This window comes from Triticum dicoccoides, chromosome 5A (assembly GCF_002162155.2).
Source record: "Triticum dicoccoides isolate Atlit2015 ecotype Zavitan chromosome 5A, WEW_v2.0, whole genome shotgun sequence".
NCBI lineage: Eukaryota > Viridiplantae > Streptophyta > Magnoliopsida > Poales > Poaceae > Triticum > Triticum dicoccoides.
The window spans coordinates 563,171,319-563,198,580 of record NC_041388.1 but is presented as its reverse complement, the minus strand read 5'-3'; the positions used below and the strand labels follow the sequence as shown (position 1 = coordinate 563,198,580).

The 27,262-nt window shown below is 44.1% G+C and overlaps 3 protein-coding genes across 3 annotated transcripts; 1 reads left to right on the top strand and 2 right to left on the bottom strand.

The window, feature by feature from the left end:
* Window positions 1-15,748: 15,748 nt before the first annotated feature.
* Window positions 15,749-16,311, top strand: LOC119302837 (histone H4). Its single transcript, XM_037579876.1, has one exon. It carries the CDS (start codon window positions 15,821-15,823, stop codon window positions 16,130-16,132), a length of 312 nt encoding a protein of 103 aa, XP_037435773.1. The 5' UTR covers window positions 15,749-15,820; the 3' UTR covers window positions 16,133-16,311.
* Window positions 16,312-18,361: 2,050 nt separating this feature from the next.
* LOC119302836 (NAC domain-containing protein 86-like) lies at window positions 18,362-21,075 on the bottom strand. Its single transcript, XM_037579875.1, has 3 exons — window positions 20,866-21,075; window positions 20,491-20,768; window positions 18,362-18,826 (listed from the first exon to the last, which is right to left on the bottom strand). The coding sequence occupies exons 1-3, from the start codon at window positions 21,020-21,022 to the stop codon at window positions 18,608-18,610; spliced, it is 654 nt and encodes a 217-aa protein (XP_037435772.1). The 5' UTR covers window positions 21,023-21,075; the 3' UTR covers window positions 18,362-18,607.
* A 2,065-nt stretch (window positions 21,076-23,140) lies between these two features.
* On the bottom strand, window positions 23,141-25,476 carry LOC119302835 (NAC domain-containing protein 86-like). The gene is made up of 3 exons (XM_037579874.1): window positions 25,197-25,476; window positions 24,798-25,108; window positions 23,141-23,772 (listed from the first exon to the last, which is right to left on the bottom strand). Exons 1-3 carry the CDS (start codon window positions 25,351-25,353, stop codon window positions 23,461-23,463), a joined length of 780 nt encoding a protein of 259 aa, XP_037435771.1. The 5' UTR covers window positions 25,354-25,476; the 3' UTR covers window positions 23,141-23,460.
* Between the last annotated feature and the right edge of the window lie 1,786 nt (window positions 25,477-27,262).

The following is a 27,262-nucleotide window of genomic DNA, read 5'->3' as shown; positions in this document are numbered from 1 at the left end:
GTTCAAGTTAGTTAAACGGAAAGAGGGCTTCGAGACGAAGATCTAGGCGCTTGAATCGCCTGATTCCGATAAACGAGCGAAAAGATATACTAGATCGAAAATTAGGGCAGAGATCGCGATCGAAAAAAATCGCGAAAAAACCCTGGGAAAAAACTAACGAACAGGCTAACGAACGAGCGTTCGCTGTCTGTGACTTACAGGTGAAAACCGTTCGTTAAAAACGAACGTACGAACAAGCGTTCGCTAAATAACTAAACCGGGAAAATAAAACTGATCTAAGAAAAAAATAACCGATGGTTTCTAAAAAAACATATGGTTTTCTAAAGAAAATCGGCGGCTGCCTCGGGATGCGTGACGGCGGCGGCGGCAGCAACTCCGGCGAGGCGGCGTTCAGCGCGCGGCGGCGGCTAGGGTTTGCGGGCGCGGTCGCTGGTGGGCTGGGGTGCTCGGGGCACGGCTTATAAGGAGGCCGGCCGGGTACGGCCCGAAGTCGGTTCCCCCTTTTTTTTAAAAAAATATTCCGCGCAGAAAAGCAGAGAAAAGAAATACTAAACGGACTCCAAATATCCCGAAATAAAATTTCCCCGTCCTCTAAAAATAAGCCGGACAAGGTGAACATTTATTTGGGCCTATCATGCAATTTTGAAAACGCATATTTTTCCTAATTCAAATAAAATTGCAATAAAATCCAAATAAAATATGCAAATTGATTTTAATATTCTTCCTCCAATATTTCATTTATTTTGGAGAAGTCATATTACCTCCTCTCATATATTTTGGTATGAAATATTTTCGGAGAGAAAATTTATTAAAACCAAAGTGATCCTTGTTTCCATATTTGATAAAATTCAAATATGCAAACGGTGAAATCCCCCAATTCTCTCCGAGGGTCCTTTAGTTGCTTAGAATTTCGAGAATCGCGAGAGTCGAAATGCACAAAATATGATATGCATGAATGACCTATGTATAACATTCCAAATTGAAAATTTGGGATGTTACAACGGCGACCCGTTATGATGGATGGCACGTGTGAGTTACCCTTGACGAAAGCACTTCGACGCGCAATTTATCGTCACGAAATTGGACACTTCCATGATGATAATTTTGGTAATATCATGGAACACTTCTACGACAACACACGTATGACTATCTTGATTCTGTCATAAAATCGTCATGGATGTACATGCATGACAAAAAAAGATGACCTACTGTGACAAACACGTATCATCACGAAAGTGTATTTTTTTGTAGTGCTTCCACCTGTAGTGCTATATCCATGGCTCGCGCTCATGTATTGCGTGAGGGTTGAAAAAGCTGAAGCACATTAAAAGGTATGAACCAATTGCTTGGCTGACACCAGGGTTGTGCATGATAAATACTTTGTGTTAAGAAGATAGAGCATGACAAGACTATATGATTTTGTAAGGACAACTTTCTTTAGAGTTGATATTTTGAAAGACACAATTGTTTTTTGGGATGCCTGAGTATTGATGTCTTTATGTCAAATTATAGACTATTGCTTTGAATCATTCATGTCTTAATATTCATGTCATGATTAGATATATGATCAAGATTATGCTAGGTAGCATTCCATATAAAAAATATCTTTTTTATCATTTACCTACTCGAGGACGAGCAGAAATTAAACTTGGGGATGCTGACACGTCTCCGTCGTATCTATATATTTTTTATTGTTCCATGCCAATATTATGCAACTTTCACATATTTTTGGCAACATTTTATATGATTTATTGGACTAACCTATTGATCCAGTGCCCAGTGCTAGCTCCTGTTTTTTTGCAGGTTTTTTGTTCCGCGGAAAATCAATATCAAACGAAGTCCAAACGTGATAAAAATGTACGGAGAATTTTTTTGGAATATATGTGATTTCTTGGACTTGGAATCAACGCAAATGGGGGCCCACAACCCCCACAAGACACCAGGGCGCGCCCTTGTGGGTTGTGCCCTCCTCGGATGTCGGTTGGGTCTCTAATTCGGGCGCAAGGAAGCTTATATTCAGAAAAAATGTGTTAAAATTTTAGCGCAATCGGAGTTATGGATCTCCGGGAATATAAGAAACGGTTTCCGGCCAGATCTAGGGAACGCGAAACAGAAGAGAACAGAGGGATAGATCCAATCTCGGAGGGGCTCTCGCCCCTCCGCTGCCATGGAGGCCATGGACCAGAGGGGGAACTCTCCTCCCATCTAGGGGGGAGGCCAAGGAAGAAGAAGGAGTAGGAGGAGGAGGGCTCTCTCCCCCTCTCTCCCGGTGGCGCCGGAGTGCTGCCGGGGCAAGGATCGAGACGGCAATCTACATCAACAATCTTGCTACCGCCCACACCAACTTTCTCCCCCTCTATGCAGCGGTGTAACACCTCTTCTCCCCGCTGTAATCTCTACTTAAACATGGTGCTCAACTACATATATTATTTCCCAATGATCTATGGTTATCCTATGATGTTTGAGTAGATTCGTTTTGTCCTGTGGGCTAATCGTGATCTTGGTTGGTATGATTGTATAGTTTATTTATGGTGCTGTCCTACAGTGCCCTCCGTGTCGCGCAAATGGAGGGGCCCCTGCTATAGGGTGTTGCAATATATTCATGGTTTGCTTATTGTCAGTGTTGCAGGGGTGACATCAGCCTAAACGCGGATAAGTGGGTTATGGCATATGGGAGTAAAGAGGACTTGATACTTAATGCTATGGTTGGGTTTCAGAACCTTAATGATCTTTAGTAGTCGTGGATGCTTGCTAGAGTTCCAATAATAAGTGCATATGATCCAAGTAGAGAAAGTATGTTAGCTCATGCCTCTCCCTCATGTAAAATTACAAGAATGATTACTGGTACTTGTTATCGATTGCCTAGGGACAAATGACTTTCTTGTTGACAAAAGCTATCTACTATTATTACCTTGCAATTTATTCTTAGTTTTATTCTCTCAAAGTACTCGTAGTTTTATTTTTGCAAAATAGTTTCATACTTGTTTTAGGTAAAGCAAACGTCAAGTGTGCATAGAGTTGTATCGATGGTCGATAGAACTTGAGAAAATATTTGTTCTACCTTTAGCTCCTCGTTGGGTTTGACACTCTTATTTATCGAGAAGGCTATAAACAATTCCCTATACTTGTGGGTTATCAAGGACGAAAACATGCATCAACCCCTATACATAGATTACCCCAATGTCACCTCGGGAATCCGCGAGTTGAGTGCCAAAACATACATCAAGTGAATCAATACAATACCCCATTGTCATGACGGGTATTCCTATGCAAGACATACATCAAGTGTTCTCAAATTCATAAAAGTATTCAATATGATAGTAGTGAAACCTCAAAGGTAAAAATTCCATTCATCACAACAAGACAGAGAGGGGGAAACACCATATGATCCAACTATATTAACAAAGCTCGCGATACATCAAGATTGTGCCAAATCAAGAACAAGAGAGAGAGAGAGAGAGATTAAACACATAGCTAGCTACTGATACAAACCCTCAGCCTAGAGGGTGGACTATTGCCTCCTCATCATGTTGGCTGCCAAGATGATGAAGATGGTATCCAGTGATGATTTCCCCCTCCGGCAGGGTGCCGGAACGGGCTCTCGATTGAGTTTTCATGGATACAGAGGCTTGCGGCGGTGGAACTTCTCATCTAGGGTTATTTCTGGGGGTTTATGTATTTATAGAATTTTTTGGCATTGGTCTCACGCTAGGATGGGCTTTGAGGGGCCCACTAGGCACCAAGGCGCGCCCTGGTGGGTAGTGGCCACCTCCTTCACCTTCTGTTCCTCTCACGAAGCTTCTGGTGCATCTTTTGTTTTAGAAAAAATCGTCAAAATGTTTCGCTCATTTGGAGAACTTTCATTTCTGCACAAAAAACAACACCGCAGTAATTCTGCTGAAAACAGCGTCAATCTGGTTTAGTCCATTCAAATCATACCAAAACAATATAGAATTATTGTAAACATGGCATGAATACTTCATAAATTATAGATGCATTGGAGACATATTAGCGGCTGCTGCTGGTGGTGGTGGTGCCCGATGGAAGGGTGGTCGGAGGAGGAGCCCTCCTCTGGTTCCGCACGCATGTTGGCTGCGTGAGTGCGGCAGACGCGGGGGACGATGACAGGCTCCGTCTGGATGCGGTTGCCCCGACGTTGGTGCGGGAGCGTCGAGCGTCGGCCATGGCGGTGTTGAAGCTTGAGGCGAAAAATCAAGCCCCCTACCTGGTGCACAAATGTCGGGGGATTGATTCTGAGACACGGGAAATCCTCCAAACCCCTAGTTCGAGCTCCGGGGGCCTGGCTTTGCGTCTACGAGGCTACAACTAGGCGCGAAGAGGACACAACGAGCTACCCAGGTTTGGGCCATCGTGCGATGTAATACCCTACTCCTGCTTGGTTGTATTTGCTTGTGGACAATGCTCTTGGATCTACAAGATGAGTCGGAGCTCTTTGGGTGCTAGCAATGGCGCTAGGGTTTTGGGCAGGAGTCGATCCTTTTCTGTGGTAGCCACTTTGTCCCTTATATAGATGCCTTGGGTCTCTTCCCCGAAAATATGAGCTGGAAAGGGCTACCACAGGGCGGCAATTTGAAAGGGGAAAGACGCTGGTGCTTCTCCTGATGAAAGGTGGTATTCACCTGCAAAAGGTGTTATCCATGATGCGCCAGGGACTCCATGATGACCCGTCCTATTGTGCCACTGTCTTGGTCTTCTATCACCAAATGGGGAACCTTTGGGACTTGCTTTGGGGGCAGGTTGGCACAACTACTCCTTTAGCACCGAAGAGGAAAACTGTCCTAGCCGCGCAGGCTGTCACCTGCCTGGATGACATCACCCATGTGATGGGCGACACCCGCCACGCGTGGCTCCTCGAGAGGCCTCGTGAGAGGCTGCTTCACGAGGGAGGCCTCGCGAGGCCGCTCACCGTGATGGTAGTTTCGGTGAAGTCCTCTGCGGAAGAAAACCCCTTGCGAGGCAAGGCCGGCGCGAGGCTTCTGACTTCGCGAGGCATGTTGGTGGCTGCCTCTTGAGGTGGGCCAAGGGGTCCTTCCTGGGCCGTAGGTAGGTGAAGGAAATATGCCCTAGAGGCAATAATAAAGTTATTATTTATTTCCTTATATCATGATAAATGTTTATTGTTCATGCTAGAATTGTATTAACCGGAAACATAATACATGTATGAATACATAGACAAACAGAGTGTCACTAGTATGCATCTACTTGACTAGCTCGTTGATCAAAGATGGTTATGTTTCCTAACCATAGACATGAGTTGTCATTTGATTAATGGGATCACATCATTAGGAGAATGATGTGATTGACTTGACCCATTCCGTTAGCATAGCACTTGATCATTTAGTTTGTTGCTATTGCTTTCTTCATGACTTATACATGTTCCTATGACTATGAGATTATGCAACTCCTGTTTACTGGAGGAACACTTTGTGTGCCACCAAACGTCACAACGTAACTGGGTGATTATAAAGGTGCTCTACAGGTGTCTCCGAAGGTACTTGTTGGGTTGGCGTATTTCGAGATTAGGATTTGTCACTCCGATTGTCGGAGAGGTATCTCTGGGCCCTTTCGGTAATGCACATCACTTAAGCCTTGCAAGCATTGCAACTAATGAGTTAGTTGCAGGATGATGTATTACTGAAAGAGTAAAGAGACTTGCCGGTAACGAGATTGAACTAGGTATTGAGATACCGACGATCGAATCTCGGGCAAGTAACATACCGATGACAAAGGGAACAACGTATGTTGTTATGCGATCTGACCGATAAAGATCTTCGTAGAATATGTGGGAGCCAATATGAGCATCCAGGTTCCGCTATTGGTTATTGACCGGAGACATGTCTCGGTCATGTCTATATTGTTCTCGAACCAGCAGGGTCCGCACACTTAAGGTTTCGATGACAGTTATATTATGAGTTTATGAGTTTTGATGTACCGAAGGAGTTCGGAGTCCCGGATGAGATCGGGGACATGACGAGGAGTCTCGAAATGGTCGAGACATAAAGATAGATATATTGGACGACTATATTCGGAGATCGGAAAAGTTCCGAGTGATTCAGGTATTTTTCGGAGTACCGGAGAGTTACGGGAATACGTATTGGGCCTTATTGGACCATACGGGAAAGAAGGAAAAGGGCCTCAAGGGTGGCCGCACCCCTCCCCTTAGTCTGGTCCGAATTGGACTAGGGAAGGGGGGCGCCCCCTTCCTTCCTTCTCCTTTTCCCTTCCTCTTTTCCTATTCCATATGGGAGGTGGAATCCTACTAGGACTAGGGAGTCCTAGTAGGACTCCACACTTGGCGCGCCCCCTCCTAGGGCCGGCCTCCTCCTCCCTTGCTCCTTTATATACGGGTGCAGGGGGCACCCCAAAGACACAACAATTGATCATTGATCTCTTAGCCGTGTGCGGTGCCCCTTCCACCATAATCTTCGATAATATTGTAGCAGTGCTTAGGCGAAGCCCTGCGACGGTAGAACATCAAGATCGTCACCACGCCGTCGTGCTGACGGAACTCTTCCCTGACATTCTGTTGGATCGGAGTCCGGGGATCGTCATCGAGATGAACGTGTGCTAGAACTCGGAGGTGCCGTAGTTTCGATGCTTGATTGGTCGGGCCGAGAAGACGTACGACTACATCAACCGCGTTGTGCTAGCTTCCACTTTCGGTCTACGAGGGTACGTAGACAACACTCTCCGCTCTCGTTGCTATGCATCACCATGATCTTGCATGTGCGTAGGAATTTTTTTGAAATTACTACGTTCCCTAACAGTGGCATCCGAGCCTAGGTTTTATGCGTTGATGTTATGCACGAGTAGAACACAAGTGAGTTGTGGGCGATATAAGTCATACTGCTTACCAGCATGTCATACTTTGGTTCGGCGGTATTGTTGGATGAAGTGGCCCGGACCGACATTACGCGTACGCTTACGCGAGACTGGTTCTACCGACGTGCTTTGCACACAGGTGGCTGGCGGGTGTCAATTTCTCCAACTTTAGTTGAACCGAGTGTGGCTACGCCCGGTCCTTGCGAAGGTTAAAACAGCACCAACTTGACAAACTATCATTGTGGTTTTGATGCGTAGGTAAGAACGGTTCTTGGTAAGCCCATAGCAGCCACGTAAAACTTGTAACAACAAAGTAGAGGACGTCTAACTTGTTTTTGCAGGGCATGTTGTGATGTGATATGGTCAAGACATGATGCTAAATTTTATTGTATGAGATGATCATGTTTTGTAACCGAGTTATCAGCAACTGGCAGGAGCCATATGGTTGTCGCTTTATTGTATGCAATGCAATCGCGTTGTAATGCTTTACTTTATCACTAAGCGGTAGCGATAGTCGTGGAAGCATAAGATTGGTGAGACGACAACGATGCTACGATGGAGATCAAGGTGTCACGCCGGTGACGATGGTGATCATGACGGTACTTCGGAGATGGAGATCACAAGTACAAGATGATGATGGCCATATCATATCACTTATATTGATTGCATGTGATGTTTATCTTTTATGCATCTTATCTTGCTTTGATTGACGTTAGCATTATAAGATGATCCCTCACTAAATTATCAAAGTATAAGTGTTCTCCCTGAGTATGCACCGTTGCGAAAGTTCTTCGTGCTGAGACACCACGTGATGATCGGGTGTGATAGGCTCTACGTTCAAATACAACGGGTGCAAAACAGTAGCACACGCGGAATACTCAGGTTAAACTTGACGAGCCTAGCATATAACAGATATGGCCTCGGAACACGGAGACCAAAAGGTCGAGCGTGAATCATATAGTAGATATGATCAACATAGTGATGTTCACCATTGAAACTACTCCATCTCACGTGATGATCGGACATGCTTTAGTTGATTTGGATCACGTGATCACTTAGAGGATTAGAGGGATGTCTATCTAAGTGGGAGTTCTTAAGTAATATGATTAATTGAACTTTAATTTATCATGAACTTAGTCCTGGTAGTATTAGCATATCTATGTTGTAGACAATAGCTCGCATTTAGCTCCCCTATTTTATTTTTGATATGTTCCTAGAGAAAACTAAGTTGAAAGATGTTAGTAGCAATGATGCAGATTGAATCTGTGATCTGAGGTTTATCCTCATTGCTGCACAAAAGAATTATGTCTTTGGTGCACCGCTAGGTGACAAACCTATTGCAGGAGCAGATGCAGATGTTATGAACATTTGGCTAGCTCAATATGAAGACTACTTGATAGTTTAGTGCACCATGCTTAAACGGCTTAGAATCGGGACTTCAAAGACGTTTTGAACGTCATGGACCATATGAGATGTTCCAGGAGTTGAAGTTAGTATTTCAAGCAAATACCCGAGTTGAGAGATATGAAGTCTCCAACAAGTTCTATAGCTACAAGATGGAGGAGAATAGCTCAAGCAGTGAGCATGTGCTCAGATTGTCTGGGTACTACAATCGCTTGAATTAAGTGGGAGTTAATCTTCCAGATAAAATAGTGATTGACAGAATTCTCTAGTCACCATCACCAAGTTAGTAGAACTTCATGATGAACTATGATATGCAAGGGATAACGGAAACGATTCCCAAGCTCTTCGTAATGCTGAAATCGACGAAGGTAGAAATCAAGAAAAATATCAAGTGTTGATGGTAGACAAGACCACTAGTTTCAAGAAAAGGGCAAAGGGAAGAAGGGGAACTTTAAGAAGAACGGCAAGCAAGTTGCTGCTCAAGTGAAGAAGCCCAAGTCTGGTCCTAAGCCTGAGACTAAGTGCTTCTACTGCAAAGGGACTGGTCACTGGAAGCGGAACTGCCCCAAGTATTTGGCGGATAAGAAGGATGGCAAAGTGAACGAAGGTATATTTGATATACAGATTATTGATGTGTATTTTACTAGTGTTCGTAGCAACCCCTCGGTATTTGATACTGGTTCAGTTGCTAAGAGTAGTAACTCGAAACGGGAGTTGCAGAATGAACATATACTAGTTAAGGGTGAAGTGACGATGTGTGTTGGAAGTGGTTCCAAGATTGATATGATCATCATCGCACACTCCCTATACTTTTGGGATTAGTGTTGAACCTAAATAAGTGTTATTTGGTGTTTGCGTTGAGCATGAATATGATTTGATCATGTTTATTGCAATATGGTTATTCATTGAAGTAAGAGAATAAATTGTTGTTCTGTTTACATGAATAAAACCTTATATGGTTACACACCCAATGAAAATGGTTCGTTGGATCTTGATCGTAGTGATACACATATTCATAATATTGAAACCAAAAGATGCAAAGTTAATAATGATAGTGCAACTTATTTGTGGCACTGCCGTTTAGGTCATATTGGTGTAAAGCGCATGATGAAAATCCATGCTGATGGGCTTTTGAAATCACTTGATTATGAATCAGTTGATGCTTGCGAACCATGCCTCATGGGCAAGATGACTAAGACTCCGTTCTCCGGAACAATGGAGCAAGCAACAGATTTGTTGGAAATCATACATACTGATGTATGTGGTCCGATGAATATTGAGGCTCGCGGCAGGTATCATTATTTTCTGATCTTCACAAATGATTTGAGCAGATATGAGTATATCTACTTGATGAAACACAAGTCTGAAACATTTGAAAAGTTCAAAGAATTTCAGAGTGAAGTGGAGAATCATCGTAACAAAAAAAAGTTTCTATGATATGATCGCAGAAGTAAAATATTTGAGTTACGAGTTTGGCCTTCAGTTAAAAACAATGTAAAATAGTTTCACTACTCACGCCACCTGGAACACCAAAGTGTAATGGTGTGTCTGAACGTCATAACCGTACTTTATTAGATATGGTGCGGTCTATGATGTCTCTTACCGATCTACCACTATCGTTTTGGGGTTATGCATTAGAGACAACTGCATTCACGTTAAATAGGGCACCATCTAAATCCGTTGGGACGACACCGTATGAACTATGGTTTGGCAAGAAACCTAAGCTGTTATTTCTTAAAGTTTGAGGTTGCAATGCTTATGTGAAAAAGTTTCAACCTGATAAGCTCTAACCCAAATCGGAGAAGTGCGTCTTCATAGGATACCCAAAAGAAAATGTTGGGTACACCTTCTATCACAGATCCGAAGGCAATATATTCGTTGCTTTGAATGGATCCTTTCTAGAAAAGGAGTTTCTCTCGAAAGAAGTGAGTGGGAGGAAAGTAGAACTTGATGAGGTAACTGTACCTGCTCCCTTATTGGAAAGTAGTTCAACACAGAAATCTGTTCCTGTGACTACTACACCGATTAGTGAGGAAGCTAATGATGATGATCATGTAACTTCAGATCAAGTTACTACCGAACCTCGTAGGTAAACCAGAGTGAGATCCGCACCAGAGTGGTACAGTAATCCTGTTCTGGAGGTCATGTTACTTGACCATGACGAGCCTACGAACTATGAGGAAGCGATGAGAGCCCAGATTCCGCGAAATGGCTTGAGGCCATGAAATCTGAGATGAGATCCATGTATGAGAACAAAGTATGGACTTTGATTGACTTGCCCAATGATCGGTGAGCCATTGAGATTAAATGGATCTTCAATAGGAAGACGGACGCTGATAGTAGTGTTACTATCTACAAAGCTAGAATTGTCGCAAAAAATGTTTTCGACAAGTTCAAGGTGTTGACTACGATGAGAGTTTCTCACTCGTATCTATGCTTAAGTCTGTCCGAATCATGTTAGCAATTGCCGCATTTTATGAAATCTGGCAAATGGATAAACAAAACTGCATTCCTTAATGGATTTATTAAAGAAGAGTTGTATATGATGCAACCAGAAGGTTTTGTCAATCCTAAAAGTACTAACAAAATATGCAAGCTCCAGCGATCCATCTATGGACTGGTGCAAGCATCTCGGAGTTGGAATATACGCTTTGATAAGTTGATCAAAGCATATAGTTTTATACAGACTTGCGGTGAAGCCTGTATTTACAAGAAAGTGAGTGGGAGCACTACAACATTTCTGATAAGTATATGTGAAAGACATATTGTTGATCGGAGATAATGTAGAATTATTCTGCAAAGCATAAAGGAATGTTTGAAAGGAGTTTTTCAAAGAAAGACCTCGGTGAAGCTGCTTACATATTGATCATCAAGATCTATAGAGATAGATCAATACGCTTGATAAGTTTTTCCAATGAGTACATACCTTGACAAGATTTTGAAGTAGTTCAAAATGGAACAGTCAAAAAGGAGTTCTTGCCTGTGTTACAAGGTGTGAAGTTGAGTAAGACTCAAAACCCGACCACGGCAGGAGATAGAGAGAGAATGAAAGTCATTCCCTATGCCTCAGCCATAGGTTCTATAAAGTATGCCATGCTGCGTACCAGACCTATTGTATGCCCTGCCCTGAGTTTGGCAAAGGAGTACAATAGTGATCTAGGAGTAGATCACTGGACATTGGTCAAAATTATCCTTAGTGGAATAAGGATATGTTTCTCGATTATGGAGGTGACAAAAGGTTCGTCGTAAAGGGTTACGTCGATGCAAGTTTTGACACTGATCCAGATGACTCTAAGTCTCAATCTGGATACATATTGAAAGTGGGAGCAATTAGCTAGAGTAGCTCCATGCATAGCATTGTTGACATAGAAATTTGCAAAATACTTACGGATCTGAATGTGGCAGACCCATTGACTAAACTTCTCTCACAAGCAAAACATGATCACACCTCAGTACTCTTTGGGTGTTAATCACATAGCAATGTGAACTAGATTATTGACTCTAGTAAACCCTTTGGGTGTTGGTCACATGTCGATGTGAACTATGGGTGTTAATCACATGGTGATGTGAACTATTGATGTTAAATCACATGGCGATGTGAACTAGATTATTGACTCTAGTGCAAGTGGGAGACTGAAGGAAATATGCCCTAGAGGCAATAATAAAGTTATTATTTTTTTCCTTATATCATGATAAATGTTTATTATTCATGCTAGAATTGTATTAACCGGAAACATAATACATGTGTGAATACATAGACAAACAGAGTGTCACTAGTATGCATCTACTTGATTAGCTCGTTGATCAAAGATGGTTATGTTTCCTAACCATAGACATGAGTTGTCATTTGATTAACGGGATCACATCATTAGGAGAATGATGTGATTGACTTGACCCATTCCGTTAGCATAGCACTTGATCGTTTAGTTTGTTGCTATTGCTTTCTTGATGACTTATACATGTTCCTATGACTATGAGATTATGCAACTCCCGTTTACCGGAGGAACACTTTGTGTGCCACCAAACGTCACAACGTAACTGTGTGATTTTAAAGGTGCTCTACAGGTGTCTCCGAAGGTACTTGTTGGGTTGGCGTATTTCGAGATTATGATTTGTCACTCCGATTGTCGGAGAGGTATCTCTGGGCCCTCTCGGTAATGCACATCACTTAAGCCTTCCAAGCATTGCAACTAATGAGTTAGTTGCAGGATGATGTATTATGGAACGAGTAAAGAGACTTGCCGGTAACGAGATTGAACTAGGTATTGAGATACCGACGATCGAATCTCGGGCAAGTAACATACCGATGACAAAGGGAACAACGTATGTTGTTATGCGGTCTGACCGATAAAGATCTTCGTAGAATATGTGAGAGCCAATATGAGCATCCAGGTTCCGCTCTTGGTTATTGACTGGAGACGTGTCTCGGTCATGTCTACATTGTTCTCGAACCCGTAGGGTCCGCACGCTTAAGGTTTCGATGACAGTTATATTATGAGTTTATGAGTTTTGATGTACCGAAGGAGTTCGGAGTCCCGGATGAGATCGGGGACATGACGAGGAGTCTCGAAATGGTCGAGACGTAAAGATCGATATATTGGACAACTATATTCGGATATCGGAAAGGTTCCGAGTGATTCGGGTATTTTTTGGAGTACCGGAGAGTTACGGGAATACGTATTGGGCCTTATTGGGCCATACGGGAAAGAAGGAAAAGGGCCTCAAGGGTGGCCGCACCCCTCCCCTTAGTCTGGTCCGAATTGGACTAGGGAAGGGGGGCGCCCCTTCCTTCCTTCTCCTTTTCCCTTCCTCTTTTCCTATTCCATATGGGAGGTGGAATCCTACTAGGACTAGCGAGTCCTAGTAGGACTCCACACTTGGCGCGCCCCCTCCTAGGGTCGGCCTCCTCCTCCCTTGCTCCTTTATATACGGGTGCAGGGGGGCACCCCAAAGACACAACAATTGATCATTGATCTCTTAGCCGTGTGTGGTGCCCCCTTCCACCATAATCCTCGATAATATTGTAGCGGTGCTTAGGCGAAGCCCTGCGACGGTAGAACATCAAGATCGTCACCACGCCGTTGTGCTGACGGAACTCTTCCCCGACATTCTGCTGGATCGAAGTCCGGGGATTGTCATCGAGATGAACGTGTGCTAGAACTCGGAGGTGCCGTAGTTTCGGTGCTTGATCGGTCGGGCCAAGAAGACGTACGACTACATCAACCGCGTTGTGCTAACGCTTCCGCTTTCGGTCTACGAGGGTACGTAGACACACTCTCCTCTCTCGTTGCTATGCATCACCATGATCTTGCGTGTGCGTAGGAATTTTTTTGAAATTACTACGTTCCCCAACAGTAGGTGCCCTGTGGCACCCTGGTTTCAACTGGGCCGACAATGTTGGTCTTCTATGGATCTTCATGGATCCAGTATTGGTGCATCTACTTTCGTGTATCTATAGGTTGGATTCTTTCAGTTTATGCTTCTCTTCATCGACGACGGTTGTTGTTCCGATGCACTGGTTCTGTGAAAGCTTAACACGATTTTTTGACTGCCTATTACAACAATTTTTGCCCGGCTATGATGAAGGAGGGGCGATGACGGCAATGTGCCTTCCGCTCACTCCAATGCTTGTAGTTGCCGTTAGACAATCAATTAACTTGGATGTAATTTTTATTATTTTTAGTGTTCTTTGTACTGGCATTAAAGTACTAGAGTAGAAGTTTCTCCAAGAAAAACCAAACGCATCACTAGTGTTGGGAAAGAAAGACGAATCACAATCTTTGGTTTCGCAATTTTTGTATGGTATAAATCAAAGTACAAGTCACGTAAGGATCGATATGATAAAACTGAAAAGTCAGCAGAACATCTCTGAGCTTGATATCAACGCTCATCACGTGCCTCTGACACCACCACAGCAAACATCGAAGAAAATAATAACAGATCATCTCCTCACCCGAGCTTACCGCGACTTCATCGCTGATATGCAACTTTGTGGACCTTCAAGGTGGCTCGTCAAAAGTGAAGCACTTGTCGTTGAAGGAATAAGACCGACGCAACACCCCAGACACATGCCATCGAACTCTAAATCTGGCACCCTACCACAACTAAGATACCGAAGGAGGAAACCATACCTGCCATCCACAAACCACGAACTCAGCACACATTCCGTCTTCCAGATGTCGTCGATGCAGACCATAATCTGCATCCGTTTCTGGACTACCTCCCAAGCTCTGCGCCACGCTGGAGCAAACGCCGCCGCAACAACGGAGCCCGAGGACATAGATCCACCACGAGAATGCCGTCGCCGCCACGCCATCCTTGTTTGAACAGATTGGTTTCCAAATTCATTTTCAATCATAAGACAGATGGCCTCGTCAGGGAAGGATCCGATTTTTTTAATTTCAGCGTCCTCATTGTTGTCGTCGAAGTAAAACGATGAATAGCCTAAAAACCTAGATTTTGAGGGAGTACAAACGATCCACGCGCGTGGATCCGACAACCCCTCACCACCAGCGACCGCCGGCGAAGGGAAGCCGCTGAAAGATTGGCCTCTCCTGACGGTGGCTAGGATTCCAGCCACGAGGAACGAGAGGAAAAAGGAAGCACAAATATTGGTTTCACAATTTTGCCTACCAGACCAGAGTCGTGGAAAACGTACAATACGCCTTCCATCCGCGCTCGTCGTAACCAAGTTTACGCCTTCAAACCAGTTCCGTGGCCTGCTCACTCACGGGAACGTATATAGTGCACCAAGATAATTTGTGCTACCAGTGCACCGGACCCCGTTGCACATTCAAAAATATTCAAAAAAATTCGAAAATAATTGAGTGCATCGACACAACATCAATGTATGTTGTCATAAAAATTCAAATCAAAATTCAAAACAATGCTCAAGATACAAAAATGATAAATTTGACCTCAATGTGCTAATGGGCCAAAACTGAAGCCCAACTTGTGTTACGTACTATTCCGTGTCAAATTTGTTATTTTTTATCTCGAGCAATATTTCAAATATTGAATTAAAATTTTATGACAACATACATTGATGTTGTGTCAATGCACTAAATTTTTTTCGGATTTTTTAAAATGTTTTTTAATATGCAACGGACGACCGGTGCACCGATAGCACAAATTACCCCGGTACACCAGATACATTCCCGCTCACTCACAGCTCACTGGCCACGTCCACACCGACAGTCTCCGCAAAAACGCATCCAAAACTTCGCGGCAACGAGCACCCCGCGCAAAAATCCATCCGAAAACCACGCGGGCCCGCCCGCCATCCACCCAAACGAGATTCACTCCCTCCTCGCGCTCCCGCACCCCGCCTCGTCCTCACAGAAAAAGCACACCTCCCCGCCACGTCACCGATCCGCGCCACCCCTCCTCCCCCATTCCTCGCCGTCCACCTCTCATCCGACGGCCCGCGCCCCGCATCACGCGGATCCTGGCCGCTCCCCTCTCCCCAAACCCCGCGGCTATAAATCCCACCTCGCCGCGCACTCCACCACCATCAATCTCATCACCCACCACCAAACACAATCCAAGCCAATCCCACCGGAGAGAAGAGAAGATGTCGGGCCGCGGCAAGGGAGGCAAGGGGCTGGGCAAGGGCGGCGCCAAGCGCCACCGGAAGGTGCTGCGCGACAACATCCAGGGCATCACCAAGCCGGCGATCCGCCGTCTTGCGCGGCGTGGCGGCGTGAAGCGCATCTCGGGGCTCATCTACGAGGAGACCCGCGGCGTGCTCAAGATCTTCCTCGAGAACGTCATCCGCGACGCCGTCACCTACACCGAGCACGCCCGCCGCAAGACCGTCACCGCCATGGACGTCGTCTACGCGCTCAAGCGCCAGGGCCGCACCCTCTACGGATTCGGCGGCTAGGCCGAGGGCCCAGCCAGCTCGCGACGCCGCCGTCCGGCAGAGTAGTGGTATCTATCTAGTTGCTGTCTAGGGTTCGTGGTTCTCCTTGTATGTCGCTGGTGTTTGTCTGCTCCCGTCTTGTGAGCTGATGTTGTACTGGAAGAAATTTGGAATGGAAATTGCAGTAGCTTACCCCCGAATTCCTCTGCATCTCTTGAGTACGGTTTCAGTATTTTGCAATACGCTGGCCGATTTCACATCCCTGTACTCTAAAATTTTCTGCCCCCAAATCGACTCGGTTTTGCCCCCAAATCTTCTGCATTGAACACCTCTGAACTGCGAAATTCCTTCGAGCTGTTTGTCCCTCTCTGAATTAATCTCCATTGTCTGTCTCTGAATTTTTCTGCACGCCCACTCATCCGAGCTGATTCAAAATCCGTCGAGTAACAACTGCAGACGGCGATCCACCCAGCCGGAGAATGGAACGGCTTGTCTTCACCGGCACGGCGGCGGCGCAGGTACGAGCCCCAACCCAAAACCTGTTTCCACCCAGCCATTTCGTCGAACACCCGAGGTGCATTGCGTTCTCGTTGCCTGCTTCGTTCGTTCACGCCCCATGTCTCTTGCTTTGAAACAGATTGGAGCCGAGGTCGCCGCTGACCGCGGGGATGAGGGCGGTCGTGCTGCGGCGGTGGAACGCGGCCGCCGCCATGGGGGGCCCTGGAGTTGGGATCGCGTGCTCGCCTCTGCCCCGAATCGATCCACTTTGCTGCTCCCGCGACCTCCCGGTACAGATCTGCTTTACCATCTCGATGTCTTTGCAAAAGTTGTCATGATCAGCCACAGCTTCGATTTGGTAGTTCATACCAGCTTTATCGGTTGCAATTTGGATGCACTACCAATCAGGACATTTTTTTGTGGAATTCCAAAAATATTTTAAAACAAAAGACTACCCCAGAGACCTGAGTAGCTGACCTGACCATTTGAACTGTGATGTGAATCAGCCATTTCCTTTTTTATTTAAAATATAGGTGTTGACTGGCTGATAACATTCTGAAATGTGATAAGAACCAGCTGATTTCTTTGCTTGTTCTTGAAAATGGACATCGGCCAACGGACTACCTTTTGAATTATGACAAGGAGCAGCTGGTTTCTTTGGCTGAAATTAGATTTTGACTACCTGAGTAACCCGACCCATATTTTTTGATGGTGGCAACTGGTAAGAACACAGTTGATTTCCTTGGCTGATAAGATGTATGAACTGAATTCATCATGGAGAAACATGAACCAGTGTGGACCTAAAGGCGCAAAATGCAAGCATTAGGTTGATGGGGTCTGGGTTTGGTTTACAGCTACCCATGTAGTCATATATCCGAGGAATTTGTTATTGTCTGGGTGCTGAGATCTCTGGCTTTCACAGCCTTGAAATGATACGAGTACTATGATACAGTATATGAACAATTACTAGCTAGCCTTGGATTGGGATGGGAAGCAACTGATTTCTTTGCCTGATTTTGAAAATAGATGTTGACTTTGTGAAACATCTTTTTAAATTGTGGTAAGAGGCAGCTATTTTCTTCGGCTAAAAGTAGATTTTGACTACCTGACACCTTTTTGAATTGGAATAACCATTTAACCATCTTGTTTCTTTGGCTGAAAATGCATATGAACTGAACATATTCAGAGGCAGACGCTATGAAAATATATGACACATTATGGTGCTAAAGGCGCATAAATAAAGGTCGATGGGTTCTGTGTTTGGTTTTCAGCAACCCATGCAGCCATGTATTCAAGGATTTTATGATAACTTGAATGCGGAGATTTCAAGCTTTCAGCCTTGAAATGGCCAAGTGAGTACAATGATATCTAAACAGCTCTAGTTAGAACCTACATCTGGAAAACAGTCTGAAAACTGTATGTAGCTTACGCTATTCTTTATTTCACACGAGCTCAGGCTATTGACGAACATGACAATTGCACCACTTGTATACATTTTGCAACTCAGGAACCTTTAAACATTAATAAGAACGATTCACTACCATATTGGCACCTTACATTTCCGAGTTGAATTTGATTAGTTCGTAATGGTGATTGCTAATGGTATTAGTAGCTTTGGTCTCTTTACATTTGAGACTGATACCCTTAAAATCATTATAAACTGATATTACAAAATTTTTGGAACATGAAAACTGTGCACAGAATAAGATACATTAAACTACGTTTCTGCCTTTTGTATTAGTGCTTTCACTATAAATCATTGCATTGGATGGTAGATACAGGTAAAAGAAGACTTCGAGTACAAAGTAGCCCATTTGTATATTACATTACCAAAAGAAGAAAAGTATAAGCCTACATCAAGAATCAGAGTCCAAACTTAAGTGTTCATACTGTCCAAAGTGAGAAGTGTTTTTATCAAACATATACAAAGATACACAGTGTAACTAGTGCTGGAATTTCTGGTTAGATCATGTTGAGCAAGCTGCATTCTCTAGTTCATTACTTGGTTTTGTTGCTGCACCACAGGTCTTCCACTATGAACTGCATCCAAGAATTGTCTTTGTCATTCTCGTTTGCAGTTGAGGACTCTCCAGCATCCTCAAAGTCTGTAACCTGTTCTTGATTTCCTTTAGCCTGTGATGAGCTGCATTCCCCTTGTTTTTCAAATTCACCAGCCGGCACATTTTTCTTGAAAACCCGACATAGCGCATAGGAGTCCTGTAGAAGAACAAGAAAGATGAACAACCAGTCCTCGTTTCCTTTCTTTTTTTGCTTTCACATGAAACTAACTGTCTCTATGTTGGACGAATCATGAGCACATGGATGGAAAATTAATTCCATGCTAACCTTTATAATTTGAATCATATGGATGTAAAAATGCCATTCTAACCTTTCTGCTTTACTGAACAATATACAGCTGCAAACTTAAACTGTATTTATTACGCTGCTTCATTATTTTGGGGATTTTTCCTGCTTTGTTACATGCGCTAATGTGCTATATCTATGCATTGGAAGGCCCTTCTATGTTTATACGCGGTGGATTGGGGTCTGTGTCCTGTTTTTTTTTCTTTTCTGTAAGACTCACAATTAGTTATTTGCGTTCTGATAATAGAATATCTGTGTTACATCTGCAAACTTATAAACTGTGTAGATGCTGCTGCTTCATTGTCTTGGGGACTTTTGCTGCTCTGGTACATGTGCTATATCTATACGTTCAAATAACATTCTATGTTCATACATGTGCTGGATCGGGGTTCGCATCCTGCTTTTTTTTCTTGTTCTCTTTTGTAGGGCTTATCATTAGCTACTTGGCTTTTCATGATAGAATTCTGGGTTTCTAGCTAAATAAACCTTGTTTATTACCAATCTTTGGGAATGAATCTCTAGAGAATTCAGCATTATGTGCAGCAGGAAATTATATGCAAGTTCAGTGCTGACTGCAGTATGCTGCAGCCTAATAGTCTCTTAGAATATGATCAACCATCCACACTTATAAACAGTTTTTTGTGGGGTATTTGCTGTGTTACGTTTGGACTAAATGTAACCAAATTTAGTTGTCACATAAAGCGATGCACAAACTCTGAATAGTACTGCACTATTACTGTATAAACAGTCACAGAAATGTGAAATGGATGGCCCAGTATGCACAATTTTTAGCTAGCAAGTTTGCTGTGCTCTGCTCTCCCATCTAATCTACAGTTAACATGGGATCAGAAGTTTATGTTCAGTTTTACTAACAAGTAAAGTAGGAGTGGGACATGGAGAATAAAGTGCAAAGCCACCGACACAGCACTGGGCCACACCGAAGGATGTCTAAGCTTTAAGGTAGCATCAACATGCAAAAGACCTAGATTATGTGTACTCTGGATCATGAGGCGGTGGTGGCACCCCTTATGCAGTCACACAGTATGGTTTCAATTCAGAAACCAAGGATTGGATGTTACATTTGTCTTATCAAGAGCACCAAAAAAGTGCACCATGTGTGACCCCATTAGAAGAACTTCTGCTGTACTTTGTAAAGTATCTATGGTCTATGGAAGCAAGGAATACTTTATGCTGATGGATATGGGCCGGGGAAAAAGAGATAAGAACCCTAGCTTTTCATGCACTCCATGCATAAACAACGTAGTTTTCCTGAACTGCGTATGCCCTAGCTAATTTTTCCCTCTTTTATTGTCAATTTTATTTTTTCTGTTTATAATCAAAACAAAATTATTTTAGCAAGACAACATCTCTAAAATCATGCATATTTCCAAGGTATGATTACTACAAGATTGGCTGGATTTTAGTACCATGAACTGCATCCTGAGCTCACTAAATGCAGCAGAAACACAATGATTTAACTGATACTGAAAGTGAGGAGAGGAGGATGAAGGAGTAACCTGAACCCCCATGGTGTTGTTGCATTCGCTTTCCTCGATGCGGTACTCATGCATGACCCAGTTGCTCCTGATCCCCTGAGGAGCTCGGCCTTGGTAGAAGACTAATGTCTTCTTCATACCGATTGACCTCTTCTGGTAGTTGATGGATCGATCTTTGCCGGTCGATTTCCAGTATCCTGCTCGAGTTGCTCGGTTCGTCCGGCATCCATTTGGATACTTCCTATCCCTTGGCCCAAAGAAGTACCACTCAGGGTCTCTACTGGGCAGGAACGATTTCTCTTCCAAAACAAAGAACATATCCCAAGTTCAATCAGGACTCAGCAGTTGTTAGACAACAGGATGAACAACACAACAGAGTTTAATTTTTCAGGTTACCTGCTAGCTCCCAAGGCTCACACTTGTAGAGGTCTACCTCTGGGATGATGTCGAGTTCGATGCTCTGGCCATGGACCTTCCTCTTGAGGTAATAGTTCACAAGCTCCTCATCAGTTGGATGAAACCTAAAGCCTGGGGGGAGACCAACCGGCGCCATGATCTCCTGGTTCGCCTCCTCCTTTGTTGCTGATCTTTCTCTTTGTCTTTCCCCTTTGGCTTTCCCTACCGTGTCCAGCTGCTGCGCTCTTTAGCCCCTCCGTGAAATGATTCAAAGCCTGCCCTACAAGTAGCCGTGTCTCTCTTTCCAGGATTCTCACACAAGCAGGCTCTGGACGTCTTACAGCACCGAAGGATCTTCTTTTCATTTCTTTTAAATTTTGTTCTGTTTTTTATCTGGATAACACACTTTTATGATCTCCAATGCTGGTAGGTCGTGGAGGGGCGCTGTACCAGGATGAGAAAGCTGTCACGATGCCGCCTGCCTGGACCTTGCATTAGATCATGTTCTTTTGCCCACTGAACTTGTTTTTGTGCCTCACAAGCTTAGCCTCTTTGAAGTGTCGTAGAGAAGAAGAGGACTAAAGACAAGGGTGGGGAGCTATGCCACATGCATCTGTCTTGGGATCAGCATTGCAAAACAGAAAGTTTCAGAAGGGAAAAGGAAAGGTTCATGTAGCCATGAGGCCCTATAGTGTCAATGAGCTTGCATTGCTAGCCATTCAGCCATCTAGATCAGACAAAACTTTTAGCTTTAGATTCCGAGAAAGGAGTAATTGAGTGCATTCGATCATCACATTTCTAGTTGAGCATACAAATGCCTCCAGAAGCATAAGTTGATTAGAAAGCTCCTTGTGTTCAACAATACATAGAAATCAACGGCAATGATCTAGATCCTCTCTTTCTTGAATGGAAGCCGTTCGATTAGTAAGATCAAATGATCAGTCTCAATGCAAGAAATATTTATGTGTACTGCAACCTTATTTTGAAGGGGATAAATGATCTGTTAAAAAACTGGCTGTAATTTTCTCCTAAACTCCTCCAACTCTACAATGCCAATGAAGCAGATGGCGTCGCATGTAAAGAGGCCAGCGAGTAGCCTTACCCAATTCTCTACACGAAAAGAAGTGTGGTCTAAAGCAAATTCTGTTTCTAAATGTAGATTTGCAAATTACTTTGCAGTTGGTGTGACTATCCAAACGGCGAAACGGTTCAAGGGTACTATCGACCTGCTGGGCCATTCTGAAAAAGATTCAGAGGCAACACGCTTGCAGCGAAGATTCACGGTGAAGACACACATAAGGTAGACTGCAGAACTTTAGTTCTGTCTTCTCTGGTACCAGCGAGGCCGGAACGATGCCCAGAAAGATGATACATCATTAGTGTTTTCGCCTGAGATCTGCATAGAAGCTTTCCTGGCCATGTGGTAAAAAGAGATGTTATTGGAGCACCACTCGGGTAACACTTTGTTGCAGTACACGGTTTTGTGAAAAATACAGTCCTAGACCTGTATGTTTACTGAGAGTAAAAAGCTGCTCCGAGCTTATATTTATTGACTTGAGAAGGATTCTGATTGACATTCTAGGGCTACTGGTAACAGCATGTGGTAACCTCTGATCTAGAATAGTATTTCTTCAACGTTTTTGTGCACAGAAGTGTTCAATTAAGCTTCTTCGTCAGTACTGATGCATGCCTTGCAATCCAAGCATGTAACGGATCCTGCTGCATAGGATTTTCCATGTTTACAGGATATAGTGCTTTGCATGTGATATTCTAAAGAAAAGGTAGGTTTTCAGCATTTGAAGATACATTTAAAGAAAGTAAAATGGTTTACTGTGAGATATCTATTTTATGATTCAAGAAGTATGAAAAAATGTTTTTTCATATCTATATGCTTGGTCTATTTTACTTATGTAATATATATGTAAACAATGTACGGTACAAATTTGGTTGCCAAAATCATACTTTAGTTGCAATTTTATTTTCTTATTTATTGATCAACAAATGAATGACGGATTTACTCAGGCAATAAGAACCAGGTGCCAGGTTTGGAGCAGATATATGCAAATTGAGCAGGCAGGTACAAACAGTTACATTTTTGTTCAATTCTATTGACATACACGGAGGCACACAACAACTATGTATGCTATGGAATGGCATAGCCTCACTCTTTCTTTTTTCACAGCAAGAGGAGAAAAAAAAGAGCCTCCAATCGAGAAGCATAATAATACATATGAACACCAAGGAAAGCATGAACAGAAGACGAAGAAAACACAAATGAAGTCTGATTGTTCCTATCATCATCATATAAATATAAATCCTCCTTATGAGTTCATCTCCAGGAAGGATTACAGCCTTCACCTTGAGGCCAGCATCGATCGATCGGTTACCCAAACTCCCAGCAATACGCTGGAAGATGGAACCCAAAAGGATTATATATACCTTATTACTGCTTAATCTTTCACCTTCAACACTCGGTGATTATTGATAAATTGCCAGCAGCACCGATCATAAAAAGAAAAAGGAAAAAATATATAGGTATATATATCAGGAGGATTATTTCCACCGACAGAAGAAGCTCTCCGGCCGCATGCATGATCAGCCGGCGCAGGAGGTGCTCTCCTCGTCGGCGGTGCTGGAGCACCAGGCGTCCTCGGAGATGAACTGCATCCAGGAGTCGTCCTTGTCTGCCTCGTCGTCTGCGTCGGCGTCAGCACCGCCGGAGGTGGACCCTGCGGGCACGTCGGGCGACGGGGTCTGGTAGTACTCCTGTCCGGCAGTGCGGCTGCTGGCGAGCAGCTGCTGGCAGGCGCCCTCGAGCAGTGCCATGCTGCACTGCCCCTCCTGCAGCTCCTCCACCTCGGCGCAGATGGCGTTCTTCTTGAAGACCCGGCACAGCGCGTAGGTATCCTGATCCATCCACCATGCATGGTATATTAACTCATGATAGGAAAAAGCAAAAACAAGATCCATCTGCTATTGTGGTTTCTCAAGTCTTTTCTGAAAGTTTATGCACACACTGATGCATGATTATCTCATGTGCAGTTACTTCTGCCAATTACTAGTCAATAGGCCTTGGGTTTTGGGCAATTTGACCCATCAGAGTGCCATCATAGGGTTGTATACATTCTTGTTGATTGTTAATCAGAAAAGAGGCCGATCGATGATCAAAGCAAAGCGGGAGAAGAAATAAGAAGACTAGCCGGCCATGGAAGAATCAGAAGGGTGCGAGGATGATGATGGGATTCAGCACGGAATAAAGCGGAAAGCGCGGGAGGACGCCGACATGCATATGGCCATGACACGAGCTGCTATCTCGCGCCAAGATGCATGAGGGCTTGCTTTGCTTTGCTTGCTCTGTAGCTTTGGTTAAGGCCCTTTAGTGCCTCATGATCAGTGCAGACTGCTCTAATCTCATCTCACCAAAATAAAGAGAACGCAGCGCAGCATGCATGGTTAACACGTAGAGTAGAGTACGTACTACTCTCTTAGAACAAAGAACGTCGCTGGAGAAAGAACAAATTAATACTACTAATGCTAAGGCCCCGGCTTTTACTTTTGTTAGTTGAATTTTTTGGACAGCGAGGCGAGGCCTACATGTTTGTCTCATCAGCTGGATGAAAGCAAAGTGACCCGACCCATACTTAGCTACTACCAGTACTCGTACCGTTTTACAGACGTGATAGAAAGCCATGTTTTAATCCTCTCAGGAAATTTTTACGCCTTCCATTTGGGATGCAAGCAGAAATTTTCTTTGCCCGGCCGGCCGGCCGGCCAGCACAAAAGAAAAGGATCAAAATTTTCTCAAAGCCCTAACTTCCAATTCCTAAAAAAGAACCCTAATTTTCCATGCATAGAAGGAGATGACGATCAGCATGCTCATGACGAGAGATATGATATAGCTAGAGAGAACGAAGGTGATCAATTATACGTACCTGGATGGCGATGGTGTCCTCGGAGTCCTTGTCGTCGAGGCGGTACTCGTGCATCACCCAATCGGTGCGCACCCCCTGCGGCGCGCGTCCGCGGTAGTATACCAGCGTCTTCTTCATCCCGATTGCCCGGGCGCCGCCGCCGGCTCCTCCGCCGCCGTGGTGCTGCTGCGTCATGACGCGCCGGTCCTTGCCGGTGGACTTCCAGTACCCTGCCCGCGTCGCCCGGTTGGTCCGGAAGCCGTTGGGGTACTTGCGGTCCCTCGGCCCGAAGAAGTACCACTCCGGGTCACGGCTCGGCAACAACGACTTCTCTGCACGCGCCATGAGGACGGATGGTGTAATTCATCAATCAGTTCACGTAGGCGAGATCACATGCGAATTCAAATCGATCGATCATACCTGCGAGGTCCCATGGCTCGCACTTGTAGAGGTCCACCTCCGGGATGATGTCGAGCTCGATGTGGAGCCCGTGGATCTTGCGCTTCAGGTAGTAGTTCACCAGCTCCTCGTCCGTCGGGTGGAACCGGAAACCCGGCGGCAGACCCACCGGCGCCATACCCCGGCGATCGACGACGGCGTCTGCGTGCTCCGGGCTGCGGCAGCTAGGTTGGTAGCTGCTTCGGCCAAGGAGCAAGACGCGCACTTTGCTTCTTCTTCTCTGCTCCTGCTGGTTGGAGGAGGGTGCTGCTGCTGCCTTTACCGGGCGGCTAGCTGCCCTTATAAGTAGGTTTTCTCTTCCTCTGGGTCGATCGTCGTCGGCTGGGGTAGGAGGCACACTAGTCGTCCTCCCCTCGAGATTTTCATCGATCGGATGGGAGCCACCTTTACTAGCTACCTCCTCTTTTCCAGATTCCCTCGCAAGCTTCATCCTTTTCCTTACACGGCGCCCGACCGCCCCTCATTTCTCTCTTAGAGTCTAGACGTGTAACTCTCTCTCTCTCTCCCTCTCTCTCTCCCTCTCTCTCTCTCTCTCTCTCTCTCTCTCTCTCTCTCTCTCTCTCTCTCTCCAATCCTGGCAAGTGAATGGATCAAGTTTTCTGCGAGTGACTAGATTACTCCATTGCTGAAATAAAACTACCAAGACAGTGTCCACTATATGTCATGTCTTTATTGAGGTTTTCAAAATATCAAGTCTTTAATAAATGGTTTATATAATTATATTACATAATCTCGGTCCAACAGTTAACAAGCTGAGTACATGTTTATACATGTACAATGTGTGAAGCCATTGCTACATTGTTTGAGCATCCACACCCTATAAACACCTATAGCCTCGGTAAACACACCATCTTTCTCTCGATTCGAGAGTTAAAAGCTGAACATGCCCCCGTTAATTTAGATGTCACTTACACACATTTTATGTTTTTAAATATATATGTGCATTGTGGGGCCACTGGTCGATTTCTTAGATCATCCGCATCTTTATAAATAATTATAGATTTCAGCCTTGATAAGTGTGTCAACTTTCTCTCTCATTCACCTCGATAAGTGTTTTTTTTACCATATCCTCTAGCACCACTTGAAGGTGCTAAATATATTAAATTTATCATTCAAATTAAAGATTGGCACACAAGCTATTAGTTTAACATACTTTGCTAAGCTTAGCATTGGGTGCTAAGCTTAGCGTTAGTGCTAAGCTTTTGATCTTAGCATCTACCTCACATGCATCCTTTAGCACTAGTGCTAAACCTTTAACACTAGTGCTAAACAATTTCTCTCACCTTTAGCTTCTGCTTAACATCTAGGGATGCGGATGCTTTTAGTACACATATATAACTTAATATAACACAACTATAGTGTTCAAATAACGACATCCATCGCTACTGAGGCATATTAATTTCCATGGACGAAATGCAGCTACACTGGTTGTAGTGAGCTGAGTTGGATCAAGAATGTGGGTACACCGGTAGCTTCTACATACAAAAAGGAAGAGGAAGGAAGAGAGAATGTACAAAGCAACACCGAATCAGTTGTATCATATGGACTCTGGCTATATATGTGTCTGCGATCTTGTTAGGGAATATCACGTTTTTGTTCAGTGATGAATGATGGTTTATCTAAACAGTACCCCTACTACCATCTAGGCTGCCACATTATGGTTTCTACATGCATGCCATCTTTTAGGTAATGGAAACTAGACACACTGTCCCGCCTTGATCTACACCATACCATGCACACAAATCAGTTTGTTAAAATATGAAAAGAACCAAAAAAGGGAAATAACTCAGAGAGCTATAAATATCCAACAAGGTAATCACCTTGCAGAGTAGCTGTGCGGCTGTCTGCTGTAGCTTAAAAAAGGTCAATATAAGGAGCACATTTGCATAACCGAGACATTTATATCAGCATTTTAATTTGAATATGCTTATCACTTATGGCCATTTCCTTTTAATTCTAGGATAATTAAGATGTCTTCATTCATAAGTAATCAATTAATTGTACCTTGTGCATATAGCACCCCACAT

Excerpts from the sequence above, each read along its gene's own strand:
- LOC119302835 (XM_037579874.1), bottom strand. The coding sequence starts at position 25,353 with ATGGCGCCGGTGGGTCTGCCGCCGGGTTTCCGGTTCCACCCGACGGAC. Across the intron at positions 25,109-25,196 it reads CGAGCCATGGGACCTCGCAG|AGAAGTCGTTGTTGCCGAGC; the intron begins GTATGATCGATC and ends TGGCGCGTGCAG. Across the intron at positions 23,773-24,797 it reads AGGACACCATCGCCATCCAG|GATACCTACGCGCTGTGCCG; the intron begins GTACGTATAATT and ends TGGATGGATCAG.
- LOC119302836 (XM_037579875.1), bottom strand. The coding sequence starts at position 21,022 with ATGGCGCCGGTTGGTCTCCCCCCAGGCTTTAGGTTTCATCCAACTGAT. Across the intron at positions 20,769-20,865 it reads TGAGCCTTGGGAGCTAGCAG|AGAAATCGTTCCTGCCCAGT; the intron begins GTAACCTGAAAA and ends TTGTTTTGGAAG. Across the intron at positions 18,827-20,490 it reads ACAACACCATGGGGGTTCAG|GACTCCTATGCGCTATGTCG; the intron begins GTTACTCCTTCA and ends GTTCTTCTACAG.
- LOC119302837 (XM_037579876.1), top strand. The coding sequence starts at position 15,821 with ATGTCGGGCCGCGGCAAGGGAGGCAAGGGGCTGGGCAAGGGCGGCGCC.